Genomic DNA, 18084 nt, shown 5'->3' on the forward strand with positions numbered 1-18084 from the left:
TGAGTGCATACGTCCCAATGCAATACGGAGACAAAGATACTGAATTCGCTCGAGTTCAATGAGGTGTGTTTTAGCAGCTGATTGAAAACAGAAACTGCCATACTCCCTCACTGAGAGAATAGTTGTTCGATACAACATTATAAGATCTTCGGGATGGGCTCCCCACCAGGTGCCGGTAATTGTACGGAGAAAATTTATTCTTTGTTGACATTTTATACTCAGATACCTAATATGGGCCCCCCAAGTACATTTGGAGTCGAACCAGATCCCAAGATACTTGAATGACATAGCATGAGTGATCGGTTTACCCAAAAGTTGAAGCTTTGGTTTCGCTGGTCTATACTTCCTAGAAAAGATGACCATCTCTGTTTTCTCCGTGGAGAACTCAATTCCTAGACCAATGGCCCAGGTTGAAAAATTGTTCAAAGTATCTTGCAAGGGCCCTTGCAGATCGGATTCGTTTGATCCTACGACAGACAACACTCCATCATCTGCAAGTTGTCTTAGGTGGCTCGCACACCGCAGCAATAAGCAACTAGCAAACTGCAATACGCAATATACAACCGGCAACATTTTTTGCAATAAAAACCCCTGACATTATGCAAACAATCAGCTTAATGTACGAAACTTGACAAAATATGGGTGATAAGTTGCTCTTCAACCGACACGCCGTGTTGCTAGCGATAAGTTGCTCTTCAACCGACACGCCGTGTTGCTAGCGACATGTGTTGTTCTGTAAAGGCGACAGCGATATCGTATTGCGTCGGTGTGCGAGATCAACAAAAATTAAATGGAAAAATCCATTGGCGATAATATTGCTTATTCCATGTTAACAGTTGCTAGTTGCTTATTGCTCCGGTGTGCGAGCCGCCTTAGGCTTCAATTTTATGTAAGGCAATTGTCGATGTCGCTTACATAGAAGTTGTGCAAAAAGGCGCTTAAACATGAGCCCTGGGGGAATCCTATGTGTGGGAGATAGGATTGATATTATGAAAACAGTACATAGATATATAAAATTCGTTCTTCGTGGCACTGATTAATAATGAATAATAACGAGTGCTTCATCTGTTCTGAAGCTTTGGTTGATTTATTGATATGCTCTGAGATGTTAACACTCGCGCATTGGTCTGTCAGACCGAGAAATCAATAATTCGTTCATTTCTCAGAAAATATCAACACTTCGACTTTGCGATTCTCTCTAGCTTCGTTTTTCGTCGTTCGTCATCGTTTAGCGTATCGCATGTGTTGGTACAAATGGGACGTGTGTCACCTTTTTAACACTTTCTCTGACACACCGACGCGAGTATAGGAGTAATTTTTTTGGACAAGTGCCATTTTTCATATTCTAGAATATTGTTGAATGAAATGTTTAAATTAAGGTTAGTGGCGTGGAATATTTATTAAATATAATGCATAAGATCATTACCGGACTATTCTTATTTGATTTCAGTCCCTTTTGTAACTGGATTGAACGGATACATATATTAACTATTCGTCGATATGTTCGTCGCTAGATTCACGTTCAAAAGAAAAATATAAATGTTTAACTTTCGTATAGTTATTCGCTAAATATAATGGTCATACATATACACACTTGTGAAAGAATTTCACTTGTGGAAGAATTGTAAACAGTAAACTATAAACTAATCGGTAGCTTATTGTAATTTTTAACAGTTACAGTTTCGGGGATATTTTTTATAATAGACAATATCGCCAAGAAAACAAGAAAATGAAAAGGAAGTTCCTAGAAATCCTTTTATATCATCTTTTTTTTAGATGAGGCATAGATCTAAAAAAAGGCATTAATTCTTAGTTTATCAAGAAAACAGAGACAAATAATATTAAAAATATGCAAATTTTATATTCCAGAACCTTTTTCATCTGGTAATTACCTAGATGGTCGTTATACATTCTTCTCTTCAATAAAAGACCAGAAAAACACGCAACAACTGCATGAAATGTAAAAATTATGTTTGTTTGGAGCATGTAGTTATGATATGTTCTGATTCTTACTCCAATGAAACCACAATCGATTAATACGTTTTTATGTTATTTTATAGCTCTTTATACTTCCATGAATCATATTCAGTTGCTTACTTTTAATTAATAACAGTGAAAAATTCGAATTTCGTTATTTGTGTTGGAGTATAAAAAATTACTCTATTTTGATGAGGCTGAATTAGATGACTATTAAAACATAATAAAGACGAAGAAAACATATGTTTTGGAGTTTTTTCATTCAATCATACCCTGTTCTTCAATTAAATGCCAATAAAGCCTGAAAAATGCACAATGGCAACATTACAGAGAAGTTCAATTTTCGGTCTGTGACACCGTGCGCGAGTATACGTGTTACGATTTTGCACGCGAGTACAGGAGGGTTAAAGCAATCTTATGCTCTCCGTTATAGCGAATAGAAATATAAGAGCATACGATGCTGCCAAAACTAGAACGTTAAGGAAAATGCGAATAGGGAGTATGGACAGAACATACTTTCCTCTCTTCTGTATAGCATATATGAGAGACTGTGAAAATTGGAGAGTTTCACAGGGACTTTACAATCGCTTTACAATGAGTTATGAATGCAATGTAATATGATGGTTATTCTCTGGATTATTGTTGTGGCGAGCGGTTGATTTTAGTCGACCGGGAGTGGTTACGACACTATGTAGGAGACCCGACTTACTGTCGAATCCCCGTGAGAAAAACTCAAATGTTTCTCGCAAAGCAAGTTATATAACATATTATTCAAGAGAGACGGCAGACCCCGAGAGTGTGATTTGTCTGACAAAACCTCTATTGAAACTGAACCAAAGGTCCCCTTTATGTCCAATAATACTGAAGCCATTTGTTTTTTTTTCGGCGTCAGCCATTTGAATTTGTGAAGAAAGCAACTCAAGACAATCATTCGTCCTCTTGCCCCTGCGGAACCCATATTGTGTATCTGAGAGTAGGCCATTCGTTTCAACCCATAAATCAAGGCGAAACAAGATCATTTTCTCTAACAATTTCCGTATACAAGACAGCATTGCTATTAAGCGGTACGAATTGAAGTCGGACGCTGGCTTTCCGGGTTTTTGAATAGCTATAACTCGTACTTGTCTCCAATCATCTGGAACAATATTATGCTCCAGAAACCGATTGAATAAATTCAACAAGCGATGTTTCGCCACATCAGGTAGGTTTTCAGCAAGTTGAACTTAATTCTATCCGATTCCGGGGCAGAATAGTTACATGGAAGAAGAGTAAGAGAGAATTCTACTATCGAAAACTCGGAATCAAGATCGCACCTATCCCGTGGTATACCTCGAACAATTTTTTGCACAGGAGTGGAATCAGGATAAACCTTCCGTGCAAAATTGAAAATCCATCGATGTGAATATTCTTCGCTTTCATTGGTTGAAGAGCGTTTTCTCATGTTTCGAGCCACTTTCCATAATTATTTCATTGACTTTTCTCGTGACAAAACTCCCACGAAATCTCGTCAATAAGCACCTTTTTCCCCTTTGATCAAATTTTTTAACTGATTCTTAATGGCTGAATACGTTTGAAAATTTTCAGGGGTTCCACGTTTCCGAAAAGCATAACATAAAGCTTGGAACATTAGCTATCCCACCATGAATTGGGAAGCATTCAGCAAATGGTGGAACCTGGGATTCGTTTGAGCGCGAACTGCGCTGTCATAGATCAAACGAGAAAGGGAGTTTGAGATTGAGGAGGTGAAGAGGAAAAATTTGCCAATTTTCTTGAGGGAGGCTTGTTGAGGTTGATTAACTCTTTCTCTGAAAAGACATCTTCTGGGGGGAACGCGTTTAAGTGACTTACCAGCCCCGTTGTAGTTAGTGAGGAGAAAACATGAACAAGGTTTCAATGTCCATTTTAAGAGGATCGCCCTCTGCCATTATGGCAGATATACAAGTATACATTTTTTTATATTTTTTAATCATTAACCTAATATACTAATATACTTGAAGCGCACAGTGCGGATGATTTATAACAGTACTCCAATCGAACCCCGTGATAATCGCCCGGCACTGTTGTGCAATGGTATATCGTACCACAATACGATGATAGTAACGATGACGATAGAACGGCACACACAGCGATGATACGGCACATGCTCACAGCGCCCGCAGTGGAGGACTTCTCCCTCCCGCTGGTTGTGATTGCTTATCCCTTCACTCTCGCAATATAGGGTACCCCGTTATGGCGAAACAATCACTTCACCGAAACCGATAACGGTATTATTCCAACACAATAACGGACACGAACAACTTTGCATCCGGCGGCTTCGGACTGCGCGAGCTAACTGATGCACGGAAGATGTCTCTCGTTAAATACTCAGTGCAATGCGTGCATTGATATAAAGAAACAAATTGCGATCTATGACCAACTAATGTTTGTTCTCGCAAAAGCAAGAAAGAATCGTTGATTTTCAAAATGATTCTAGAAAACCACGCAAGCCATTAAAACTTTTCAGGGTTCCTGGAATTTTTTAACTAAAGAGTTATTTATGGAATTTCGACGTATTCGCAAATAATATCCGACCAACAAATTAAAAAAAAAGATTGCGTAGTTTTACGTCCTAAGCGGTCGTGTCTCGGACACAACCCTTCGATTTTCAATTTTATTCACAATATCAAAAGTTGCTTCACTCTCAATGCTATAACTCACGAACCAATCGACCGATTGCTGTCAATTTTTGACACATATCCATTAAAAGATGGTGCTTTGTGATAGTCAAGTAGATTTTTGCAAGAGGCGCCATCTAGACGTCAACCTTATGAACTTTTCAGCCAAACTGTTATTCGATTAGATTCTTCGTTTTGAGAGGCTTTAAACTTTGAAGTTCATTCGCCTCTAAAGACGCGTCCACATTATGCCGAGCGGCTTTGGCCGCCCGGTATAGCCGACTAAATGTGGACGTACCGCCCGGGCTTGCCGACGTGCCGAAAACCGACTCGAAACAAATCGAACCCAACCCGAAACAAGTGGGTCCGGTTCGAAAAAGTCGAACAAAACAAAACGAAGTAAATTAGCGTTGACGACATTGTGCTTCGTGTATTCGTGGCGGCTTCGTACATCCGATGGGGCTTCGGCTTCGTGTACTCGATGTGACGTCCACATTACATAACGAACCGAATATGCCGCCTGGTACAGGCCGATCGGTATCATTCGGCATAATGTGGACGCGCCTTAACACTAGTATATAATTCTTGAATTATAAGATCTGCATTGTAAGTTCGTCTATTCTATTGACAGATTTCATCATAAATCAAAACCCAGAGGAAAATGTTGCATGGAGGTTTGCATCACGATATTCGTCGACTGCTGGCGAAACAGATATTCAGTGTCAGAATCTTGAGGAAGGTATGCTAGACCTTGGAACGGTTAAAGACATAACGATGGGTTCCCGCAATCATGAATATGACCCAGACATTCTATTGGCTGGAAAACGATATGGATTGACACACGTGGAGTGTTGTGTGTCACTATTATATGGAAGCATTGCTAGTGAAAATCGAATTTTGTGTATATTATGTCCACCGATGCTATGTCGAGCCTGGTATGTTGGTCTTAATTGGATGCTACGGGGATTCCGCCGCCAACAAAGCTTAATCGATCGATCTATGCTGTGGCTAAAAGAACTATACATTCAACTCTATTTTGAGGAGGGTGCTTGTAGTGAACCTACTGTAGCCGATGCTATCAAAGCTTTCGGTGGTCAACTTTACATGTCTTCCATCAAGTCTTTGTCTGGGACACATATCAACGACTCGGCACCAGAAATGACACTAACTGCAGTAAATTCGGCACCGCATAAGAAAGATTCCAATGTTAAGATTCGTAAAAAACGATCTGTCGCTAACTTACTCAACCAAAATAATGTTAACAGCTATAGTAGTCCTATGATAGATCATAATTTCAGTGAAACGGAAAAAAATCGATTCACAGAGCGTAGGAAAGAACGCAACGGTTCACATGATCAACTCTGGCAGAATATGAAAAACTTGCGAATAGGAACAGTTACGCATGATACTCAATTAGATTTTCTAAGTTTTCTTTCTCTGTATAGATCATTTAGGTAATATAAGTAAAATAATAACAAAGCAACGATTAAAACAACATTCACTCTTGCTTCACAGTGTGTTAACTAGGCATGATCTTCGAGACATTTTCAATCAGTTAGCAGTTGTATCGGTCTGTCAGACAACACTCAACGGTGAAAAAAGTAGAAGTGCTCCTGAGCTTTCACAAGTGGCTGTAAAACGGAAAATTGGTGAGTTGGTACATGCTACACGATGCAATAATAAAATTTTTGTTATGAAAATCTATCGAAGTATTAATATTTAAAAGATTAACATTCGAGGTCCCAACATAGTATAAACCCTTTGTTTAAATAATGACATAAATTTCTCTGATGAAACTTTTTTTTCCATAAATATAACTAACAGGACTCTTAACACGCAACTGTTCATTGGACTTGCACTTGTCAGACGCAAAACATGCGAAGAAAAAGCATTTTGATGCCATTGCTGCCTCTAGCATCGCCGCCAATAATGATTTCCTGTCATGCAACAACAAAGTGATCACGATGGCTACACTGAAAAAATTTCTCGAAACGCGTCAGATGGAGCTGCTAAGCGACGAGGATGTGAAATCCATTATACAAGTAAATTTCATTTCCTTTAACTGTGATTGTGTTTTGTTTTCTGAACTCGTTCACTTTTATCACACTCGTATTTGTTTCTCGTCTTCTCTGACCACAGCGTCACGAACCGGAAGCTGCACATCGCATAGAAAATTGCATTAGTTACGAAGGGTTCGCTCGTTTTATGATGGATAAGAATAATTATGCATTCCTCAGCGAACTTATGCCGGAAAGTTCATACATGAACCTGCCCCTTTCGCAATACTATATTGCTTCATCACATAATACGTACCTCACTGGCCATCAGCTCAAGGGTGAAAGCTCAGTCGAATTATATAGCCAGGTGCTATTAACAGGTTAGTTTTTTGTGTTATTTTCGATAATTTATTTAATATATAGTTACACTTGATTTATTTTTCGTATAAATCAATTGATGGATGATAATCTCATACTTCTGAGCATGTTAAAAAAGAGGCTTTAAACATTGAAGAATTTATGAATATTAGAAACGCGCTGCTACAAATAATAAAATTATCGCAATATTCTTCTTCTTCTTTTAGGCATTAAGAGGCTTTAATCCTCTCAGTTCATTTGCCTCTAAGCATCGCAATCGTCACGTTATATTAGATATTCCTATATAAATATAAAGCCTAGTTCATTCAAAAATGGGATGGACTCAAATGTGTCTATTTTGTTCACGAATCAATGAATCGGAATACATTTATTGATTGGAATATGCATATAAACATGTTTTTTCAGAGAAAAATGCACGAATTATTCATCGATATCTCTGAGAAATTGCCAAACTTTTCCGTTGATTCGACACATAAGCGCACGCCAATCTTTGTTCATGATAAACGGTTCCACTTCGACGTTTGGTTTGCACTTTGCAGGCTGACATAAGTATATACGTGTAGATACAGTGCTTTACAGTAATTTCGCCAGCTCGCATACGGACGCTGATGGATTTTGCAAGTGAGTGAACCATGACATTCATCTTTCTTCTTGCGTGTCATAAACTCTGCACCACGTTGTTTTCAAATCATGAGACAATGAAGATCAGTTTACAAGGAACATCATCAAATTGTTCCAGTTCTGATAATTGGAGACTGTAAAAATGGGTATCCCATTTCTAAATTATCTAAGTTCTATGCTAAATGTACACACGATTTGGTAGATTTGAACTTAAAATACTTGAGCTCCTGTAGAACAGTTACTAAGATAAATGAATTCAAACTGTAAATAAGCTGGCTTGAATGAGTATTATTAATTAATTCTGAATTGTATTGATCTTTTTACAGGTGCCCGATGTGTTGAACTGGATTGCTGGGATGGGGACGATGGTACCCCAGTTATATACCACGGTCATACATTCACCACTAAGATCCCATTTCGTGCGGTTGTAGAAGCAATCAACAAATCTGCCTTTGTGCAATCTGTTTATCCTGTAATACTATCAATAGAAAATCATTGTTCAGTAGCTCAGCAGCAGAGAATGGCAACCATATTTCAAGTAATTTGTACCAAGGATCTCTCTAACAAATATAACATTCGTTTCTCTTTTATAGTGCATTTTTGGCGAAAAATTAGTGGCTAATTTTCTTTTTGATCAGGATTATACGGACGAACCTTTCTTGCCTTCACCGTTATCGTTAAAACACAAGATACTAATCAAGAACAAAAAGTTGATTGTAGAAGTTCCTGCGACGCTATCAACCGGTTTGACGTAAGTTGAAATGAATTTACAGCCACAATTCACAATCATTCAATTGGAATGTGTTTACAGTCGCCAGAACACATATAAACAATCGAATCTATCCAGTAGGGCAAGCTCAATTATATCAAACACTAGTGGTAGCTCCCTGAATGAAGAATTTAGTGATGACGAATATGAAGATGATGATGATTTTGACAATATTGATGGTAATGTTGTGTCTCCAGAACAATGAATTACACATAACTTAACAAAATAACAATATTTTTAGAAAAAACATATCATGGAACCTGGGGATCAATAGAGGATAAATCTAGACATAGTTTGTCTCATGCGAATATCTCGACACCGACTAGGCAACGACTCGAACAGCATCACATACAATTACAGCAACAACAACTTTTTCACCAACAGGATGATCGATCCCGAAAGCGTAGCAATCAGATAGCCCGTGAATTATCGGATCTAGTTATTTACGTCCAAGCAATTAAATATCGCGGCCTCAATCCGTATAGTCCCCACAATTCAATGCGTGCCAACCCCAGACAACAGCTCAAACCTAGCGGTAGTGTTGTAACTGTTGGAAGTATTCTGAAAAACAGTTCAGGTGACACGTTGAGCCTACCGTCTTCTAGCCACTTATCAGATAATCTCTCTTTGAGCTTCGATACTTCCAGTATCAGTGGAAGCGAAAGTCATTTGCCACAATCTATACGTACCCGAACCATGCCCAATGCAAACCATCCGTGCTTTCAATGTTCGTCGTTGAACGAAGCTAGTGCAAAGAAACTTTGTCGAAAAGATCCTCTTGGGCTTATTGCCCATACTGAAACACAGCTTATGCGAACTTATCCAGCTGGTCTAAGAATAGACTCATCGAATTTCAATCCCGTGTTCTTCTGGTCATTTGGATTTCAAATGGTTGCTTTGAATTACCAAACGGAAGATATGCCTATGCACATCAACAAAGCGATGTTCGAAGAAAACAACAGCTGTGGATACGTACGTAAGCCGGATGTTCTTTGGAATAGATCCCATTTAATGTATAGAAGATTCAACCCTTTGGAGAAAGAATTTGACGGATTGCATGTGACGCAACTAGTGATAAATATAGTTTCTGGGCAGTATTTAAATCAAGTGACACAGGGTTCAACAATTCACGTAGAGATCGAGCTATTAGGAATTCCAATTGATTGCGGCAGACGAAGAACGAAGCCAATTAAGAATAACTTATTCAATCCGGTGTGGAACGAAACATTCTTCTTCAAAATCATGTTTCATGATTTAGCATTCCTAAAATTCACTATTTATGAATCGGAATCAGTTGTTGTTGCTCAAAGAGTAATATCGCTGAAATGTTTCCGACCTGGATATCGGCACGTGCGCCTGCGTTCTCCAACAAACCAGCCTTTGAACATGGCCTCGTTGTTCGTTTACACGAAAGTTGAAGAAGAAGGCTTGGATAGATCGTATGGTGAGATAGATGAACAATATCTTCAACAAACACGATTAGCCAACAAAAAGGATTTATTTGATGACGTTGAACCACTTTTAGAAAATAAAGTTCCTCTTTTAAAACGGAAGACATTCTTCTGCACCATATATGACGCAGTTCCGAACAATCCATTCACGATTCTCAAAATTACCCAAGAATGCACAACGAAAGATGTACTCATGATGGTGTTACAAAAAATGCATAAAACAAGAATGGATATATCTAATTATATTTTGATTGAGGAGGTCTACACAGGTTGGGAGAAAAAGGATAAGAGACATCCACCAACACAGCGTGTTTTGGACATGACTGAAAAACCACTACAAGCTCAAGCTAGCTGGAAAGGTGATGGTCGATTCATTTTGAAAAGGATTGGGAATGATCCGAGTAGCCGCGCATGGGTTACTTCCATTCGTAGAACAGCAGACGCGAGACGAGCTTCAATAGCCACTACCACAGGTGGTAGTGAAACCACTGCTGGACAAGAAGCAGCAACATCTGCCGATGATCTTCTTGCTCTTGAGAATGTTGATAATTTTCTCGTATGTGTATTCAATGTATCGCATGACATACCATACGCCATACTTCGTGTACCTATGAAATCAACTGCACAAGACGTACTGGCACAAGCATTATTAAAAGCTCGCCGTATTGATAATCCTAACAATTTCGTGTTAGTCGAAGAACTAAATTACAGTAACAAAAGCAATGATACAATGCAGCGAATCCTTATGGATGATGAAAACGTCTATACGACACAAGCGAACTGGAAATCGATTGGTAGATTCGTTATACATGAACGTAATCAACTCACACCATCAACGATCCGTAGAACAATACTTCCAATCGAAAAAATAAGTCGCGGTTTCAGCATCAGCCGTGGGTCATCATCTTCGTCAACTTCTGTCCATTCAATGGCTTCGAAATCGCCAATTCAGGTTGCACTTAGCGATCCAACAACATCAAGGATAAAATGTCGTTCATCTGATTCATCGTCACATGGTGCCAAATCAAAACATTTTCAATCAGTATCTGGTACTAGTGCATCAAGCAACAGCTACGATGGGAGGCACAAATTCAATTCAGAAAAGGATACATCGTTTTCAAGCACTAGTAGCAGCAGTAACGCGACATCGAAATCCGGAAATCGTCGAGAGGTTCACTCTGAAGGCGAAACACTCAGCGACGAAGAAGCTAAAGAAAGTGACATATTATCAACCATGTCACGCTTTAAGCGAATGTCGATCAAAAAGCTCAAATCGTGGAAATCGTAATTCCCACAGGCTACGGTTTAAGACAACAAACTAGATCTATGGAAAAAGGCTTAGTTCAGTATTTAGTTTGATAATTTAAGCGGCATTTGAGAGACTATCTTGAAACTGATATCCATTTTCATTTTCAAGTAAATATACTTTTGATATTATTCGATCATTTTGCGAAAACAGATTCAAGTATGATTTGGTTGGGGAACAACCTTCAAATATTGAATCATTTTTCATACAGACAATAAAATATCCCCTGATTTATCAAAATAAGTTTGTATATTCTTCTACAGTGGCATCAGTTTTAAAATATTCGTTCTCTGAATTTATTAAAATTTTTGGTGGGATAATGAGTTTAAAGTGTGCGCATGTAAAATAGCCTTGTTTTGTTTTTAAGAACACATTTGCACTATAAACATATTTATGCTTAATAATTCAACTAAACAAATCCACATCCAAATTCTTAAGCACAAGTATTGTTACATAATTCGATACTCGTTTACGAAATTTCGTACCGTACGGTACGGAACATTCAGTGGTAAAATGTGCGAGTTAAAGAATCCCATGGTGATAGATACAAACCCTGTTTAATATTCACGTTTGGTAAAACACTAATGAACTACAACAGAAAACTATGTGATAACTAATTATAAATAATTATAAACATGGTAAGATCGGATTAACCTTTCGTTCATATTTATTTACTGTACAGTTGTAAAAGAATAAGAAATCTTTCATATACAATATAAATTAGTACATTCGCTACACAATCTCATCTGGAATCAGGATTTTAAAGTTAGATTCACCCGGATCAAAAGATGAAATAATTGAATACGATCATATCTGTTATACAATCTATCAAGCATTCTTTACAAAACCAAACAATCGTTGAAATGACACGATATTTTTGTTTTGTCCGACAAAACGAATATGTTACCACTACAAGAATTGTTGTTATTCAAATCACCTACAAAGCAGTGTAATAGTATTATTCCAGTTCAGAACAGAATATTTACAAAAAAATCGCTTCAATTCATCCGGTGACTACATAGCAGCAACCATTCATTCTTACAATAGCAAAACGAAAAAAAGGAGTAAATCACAAAATAATAGTTTATTATTGATGTTTACATAAGTGTCAATCTGAGATTTGTACGAAAATTTATCGATTTAGAAATGTAAAAAAAACAACTTAAATTTCTAGAGATAAAAAGCATAAAGACGTATGGAAGAATGAACAAAAGAATGCAAAAGATGACCCTATATACACATTGTAACAAAATCCAAGTTAATATTAGGAGTTTTTATAAAATGTTTTATTTTTTATTATGCAAAATCGTTGGAACAACTATTGAGCAGAATATGTACCAAAACCTTTTCACGAAATGAAGTTTGTTGAAAAAATTACATTCATCACTGATACAGAAACAACTTTTAATAAACACTATTTTTACATCAATCATTCACATCCAACCCAAAAGCAAAAGGAAAACCCTTTACAATGAAAATGAATAATGAATTTTAGAGGCGGAGAATTATGATCGACTAGTTACGCTACTGGATAGATTTTTCGAATATGAAAATAAGTGACATTGAATTGACATAAATACAACAAAACAAAATTCAAATCAATCAATCAAACTGCAAATTCCGAATAATTTTTCTATCACCTACCCTTCTTGAGTAGAATTATGTCATCCCGAATTGAAACCCAAAACGTTCTAAACAAACTGCAATCTATTCATATATAGTTTTATCTACAAATCAAACAATCTATCCGCTAGGATTATCATATTGTCTGCATCCTCACAATGTTTGATAAGATTTTTCGAAATAATTGCATCACCGAAATATGCCCCGCAGATGGAACTTGCCATGCTTGCAATCGTGTCGGTATCTCCTCCTAATGAAATCGCATACTCAAGCGTGGAACGGAATGAAAGCTGCGGAGACTGAAAGTTGAAAAAAAAGAGATAGTTTGTCAGTGAAGCTATGAGGAAAAAATAGAACGTTCGCATCTCTTGCCTCTACCAAGTTTTAACTGGATGAGTTAGATTGTATATTATTTGTGTTTGTACACGATAAGTCAAGGAAATCGCTTCAGAGTCCTGCTAAGATTACACTTATGGTGAGATTAGGCACCCACGAATGGCATCCTGAATTTGGGGTGCAGCTCTGGTGGCTTATATAAACAAGAAGAATACTGAATGACGTGTAAATAAAGATAAGCATGTTTAGAACAATAGGAGTTTACATGAATTTCATATATTCAACCAAGAAGCTCATATACAAGCATATACAAGCTCAACCAGAACATTAGAGGCGAATGAACTGCAAATTTTAAAGCCTCTTAAAAACAAAGAATTGAATTGAACCAACCAGAATAGACATGTGAAAACTTCATGTTGAAGAAAACAGACATGTTTACACACAGAGCTTCGAGAGCATTTTCCTAGCCGGCAGACAACAAGATCAACCAGAATATATATGTGAAAAATGTCTGTTTTCTAGAACAGAAAGTTTTCGCATATCTATTCTGGTTAACAAGGTCAACGGTCTGTCGGTCTGGAAACATGATTCTAATCCTTTCAGAGCTCTGCGCGGAAATATGAAACTGTTGATGGGTTGTTTGCTCGTTCTGTGAGACGAACCTTCGTGAAGTACTTATGTGTCATTTCTACAAATTAACTATAAAGCATGAATCTGATCCAGCGATGTTTATACGATTTCTCCTGATTTATCTCCTGCGACTTCTACGGGACTTTTTTAAATCGTTCTTCCACAACATATGTCATCGGTGCTAACCTCTTCTCTACTGTCATCGTTTCCCATACAGATACGTTTCGAAGCAACCGTACGTCGACCTGGTTCATCTTAAATCTACCCAAATAAGTTTTCAATGAATGTAAATATCAGGTGTAAATTCCGAGAAAAGTTTTCTGCTAATTATTTATTCCTAAGACTTGAAAACAATCTCTATTCTAGGCATCGCAAAATTGAGTGTACCCTTAAATTTCTCCGAACAAATTAGTATTGTAAGTAAGTTTCTTTACGAATTAGCGTACTTTTTTTCATCAGTGATTGGTGTCAACACTTAAACATTGCTTGGGCAGTGTTGGTTTACGTTATTTATTGATGTTTAATTTTGTTTTTATCAAAATGGCAAGTTAGAGGAAAGAAATAGATATTGTTACTCGTACAATGATAATAAGTACCTTGAAGCTCCCTTATATCAGCCAGTGCATAATTCCACCCACTTGACATAAAATACTGTTTTTCACACTAGCTATGTTAGTACTATTAGTTAAGCTTAACGATATAAATTTCAGCTAGTATCGTTCGTCGACCTGTCATCCGCCATTTTTGTTGTTGTCCTTAGCAAGTGGCTATGAGCATTGTCCACAGTTGTTATCAATTTACCAAGTGTGAACGATTGAAAATCTCAGGAAAGTAATAAAAACTGAACGATACAGGTACGCTGCATTGATTTAGTTTTTTCACATCTTTTCATTGCAAATTCGACCGGTTATCACCAAAATAAACATAGCTGGAACAAGAACACCCATATTCCTACTTGTTTTTTTATTTCACCCAACAGATTTCATTTGCTATATTGCGATGAGTAAAACAAACGCCGGTCAGAAACACATGCAATAGGATAGATCGAAAATAGCAGACGCTGTGAAAATGGCGAGAACCGGATGTCCCTTTCGAACGCACGGAATTCCGTATTCAACACTGCGCGAGAAGGTCTTGGGAAAGTATTCTGAACCACGTCCTGGAGAAGCAACCGTTCTCGATGTCACAGAAGGATGAATACTTGAATGGCTGTTAGCCGACACAAAAGCTGGATTCCCCGTGAACACAAATAGATTACTGTTAAGGTGAAGGTGGAAGCTAGCCATTGTAGTAGTATAGGTAAACCCACGTGTAAAAATGGGGTAATAGTATTTGTGAGCGAAGAGCAAAGCACATGTAAAAAGATCAATTCACTTATCAGACTGTGTGGCGCTTCATTGACACGAGTCTTTGAATACATTTGAAAAAAAAACAATTCAATACTGAAGTTAAATGTATGAACGAGGATGCTGGCAGAGCATGACCGAAAGCTGGGCCGCAGCAAGAGCGGGATCGGGTTGGATGTCCCGGATTGTTCCTGTTTCTCAAGGGTGTTTTTTACCCTTGGCTTGTCCAGCAGAACATAAAGTTCCCTATTACTCTCTTTCAAAATTGACATACGTCACATGTCTCTTATGAGACGATGTTGCTATGCACGGAGAAAAAACTTGTGGGACATATGACGATGTCGCTAATTGTGGATAATGGAAATCCAACGTGCCCCACGATTTTATTTTAGTCCTATCAATGCCCTAGACTAATGAAGGAGAGGTGTGATAACTGCTAACTGCTACTTGCCTAATTATTTTCTAGCTTTTAGTACATTGTTATGTTTAATCACAATTAAACCGTTTAACTTAAAAAGTTTTTTTTACTTATTTTATTCTTTAGTTTTTAGCACATTATCTGTTTCATCAAAATATTTCTCTACAATAAAATCATCGTACAGTATTCTATCAGTCAAATAATTTCATTTGATACCGATATTGAGTGGATTGCAGAAAGACATAGTGTTCCTCCAAGTAAAATTCGTTCGTTTGATACACATATCTCGTATGTGGGAAGTAATCCAAGATCCTCACGGTAGCGATCACTTACCAATCATTATTTCTATTGCCAATGAGATGTGTCCCCAGAAATTGGTCGAAGTTGTATACGATCTTACCCATAATATTGACTGGGAGAAATTTGCTAGTATTATATCAGAGAGCATCAATTCGACTCCTGAACTTCCACCTCTCGAAGAATATGATTTCATTGCTAGTTTGATTTACCACACTGCCATTCAAGCTCAAACGAAACGTTTCCCTGGTGCAAAACTTCGCCGACGCCCTGGTGCTCCTTGGTGGGACAAAAAGTGCTCGGATGCTTATTTCAATAAATCCTCTGCTTTCAAAATTTTTCGCAAAAATGGCTCAATGGAAAATTTTGATAAGTATGAACTTTTGGAGACCACATATACTTCAGTATTACAATTTGATCATGTTGATTTTCTTAACACTTTCGTCGCTCCGTCAAACAGATATGGGTGACACTTTCCTCGTTCAAATTGGATAGGATTTTTAGAAAGAATTTGATAGAATAGGCACCTAAATGTAACTATAGAATATGTAGAAAAATAATAAAATTAAATCATAATATTATACAGTTAATACTATACTTTTTATTAATTTACTAGCTAACCCGGCAAACTTCGTCCCGCCCAAAATTTATTTTTCGTTATCACATCCACCTTTTCTTACTAAGCACACGTTCATGGGTCCAATCGCAGAACTGTTCGTTGATTGATCTTCTTATCTACCCTTTAAAATTATTTTTACTATAAAATTTCAGTACTTCTACCAAAACTCAACATTATAATATCAGATTATTTTCAGACACAATTATCGTGCAAGATTTTTAATTCACTTGCAAATAACACGTTTCTCCATTACATGGCATAAATGTTTGATACAAAAAATATGATAGAATGAAGAGAGCCCTAAATCGGACAATTCCTTTCTCGAGTTTTGATCTTATCAACACATTCGGCGATCCATTTTTATTTATATAGCTAGAAGACGATATGGGAGTGCATTTTATTACATTAAAACCCATTTCCACTTTCGAACGAAGATCAATTTCGTTACCGCAAACATCAAATGTGCTAACAACGCTTGTCAATATGTCGAACTACCATAGAAACGTTAATCGATCGCTAAAACCTCTATGTGCTAAGTTTGATTCCATTTGTTTGATTAGCTCTTGAGTTGTTCAGCACCCTCCCCCCTTCTTTAGAGAGGGGAAAGGAGTGCAAAACCACCATAAAAACATTTATTGCTCCCTAAAACCTCCATATGGCAAATTTGGTTCCATTTGCTTGAATCGATCTCGAGTTATGCAGAAATTTGTGTTTCATCTATATGGCAGCCCCCCTTACAAAGGTGGGAAGAGTGTTGAACCACATTAGAGATGTTTCTTGCCCCTAAAATCTCCACATGCCAAATTTGGTTCCGTTTGCTCGATTAGCTCTTGAAAAATATGCTTCATTTGTATGGCAGACCCCCCCCCTCAGAGAGACGGGAGGAGTGTCTATTCACCATAAAAACGTTTCGTGTCCCCTAAAATCTTCGCATGCCAAATTTGGCTCCATTTGCTTGATTAGTTTTCGAGTTACGCATAAATTTGTCTTTCATTTATATGGCAGCTTCCCCTTAGAGAGGGAGGTGGAGTGTCTTACCACCATAGAAACATTTATTGCATTCTAAAACCTTCGTATGCTTAATTTGGTTTCATTTGCTTGATTACCCTCTGACCCTTTACAATTTCCTTTTACTATAAATCTAGTACTTTGTCCTTATAATATAAAATTATTTTCAGACACAATTCTCGTTCAAGATTCTTCAAGCATTTGGAAATAACATGTTTCTCCCTTGCATAGAATACATGTTTGATACATAGAATATTACCAAATAAAGATAGCTCAAATCGGACCATTCCTTCCTCGGGTTTAGGGCACACCAACACATTTGGCCTTCCATTTTTGTTTATATAGATAGAAGATATAGGAATGCGTTATTCCGTCTGAAAATCCTTTTCCATTTCGAACGAAAATCAATTTCGTTAGCGCCAACATCAAATGGACTAACAACGCTTTGCTAACCGTAGAACATATGAGAATTCAATCTTCTGAATTTTCCGATTTGAATTATTCTTCTTCTTCTTCTTTTTGGCTTTAAGAGGGTTTAAAAATTTGAATTATTGATCTATGGGAAGAGACGAATACAACGAAATATAGATGACTCAAATTGAACCATTCCTTCCTTGGGTTTTGCGCTTACCAACACATTTGGCCTTCCATTTT

At 37.4% G+C, this 18084-nt stretch overlaps 2 protein-coding genes across 14 annotated transcripts in view; one reads left to right on the top strand and one right to left on the bottom strand.

Annotated features, from left to right (window-relative positions):
- The window catches only part of LOC129778865 (1-phosphatidylinositol 4,5-bisphosphate phosphodiesterase epsilon-1-like), a 45285-nt gene extending 28691 nt beyond the window's left edge, over positions 1–16594 (top strand). For 8 of the 9 annotated variants that reach the window (XM_055786010.1, XM_055786012.1, XM_055786014.1 and 5 more), the window contains 8 exons: positions 5263–6085; positions 6147–6280; positions 6456–6673; positions 6771–7008; positions 7954–8165; positions 8221–8378; positions 8439–8575; positions 8638–16592. In XM_055786010.1, coding sequence (XP_055641985.1) covers positions 5263–6085; positions 6147–6280; positions 6456–6673; positions 6771–7008; positions 7954–8165; positions 8221–8378; positions 8439–8575; positions 8638–11135 — 4418 coding nt within the window. In that variant the 3' untranslated portion in view covers positions 11136–16592. Of the gene's footprint in view, positions 1–5262; positions 6086–6146; positions 6281–6455; positions 6674–6770; positions 7009–7953; positions 8166–8220; positions 8379–8438; positions 8576–8637 lie in introns of all 9 variants that reach the window. The other variant, XM_055786015.1, reaches the window with a different exon arrangement.
- The window catches only part of LOC129778866 (ADP-ribosylhydrolase ARH3-like), a 58024-nt gene continuing 52782 nt past the window's right edge, over positions 12843–18084 (bottom strand). For 4 of the 5 annotated variants that reach the window (XR_008743511.1, XR_008743512.1, XR_008743510.1 and 1 more), the window contains one exon: positions 12843–13075. Coding sequence is in view for 1 of the 5 variants with exons in the window: in XM_055786016.1 (XP_055641991.1) it covers positions 12881–13075 (195 nt within the window). In the remaining 4 variants the exon portion in view is untranslated. The remainder of the gene's footprint in view (positions 13076–18084) is intronic. The other variant, XM_055786018.1, reaches the window with a different exon arrangement.

This window comes from Toxorhynchites rutilus, chromosome 3, assembly GCF_029784135.1.
Source record: "Toxorhynchites rutilus septentrionalis strain SRP chromosome 3, ASM2978413v1, whole genome shotgun sequence".
Taxonomy (NCBI): Eukaryota; Metazoa; Arthropoda; class Insecta; order Diptera; family Culicidae; genus Toxorhynchites; species Toxorhynchites rutilus.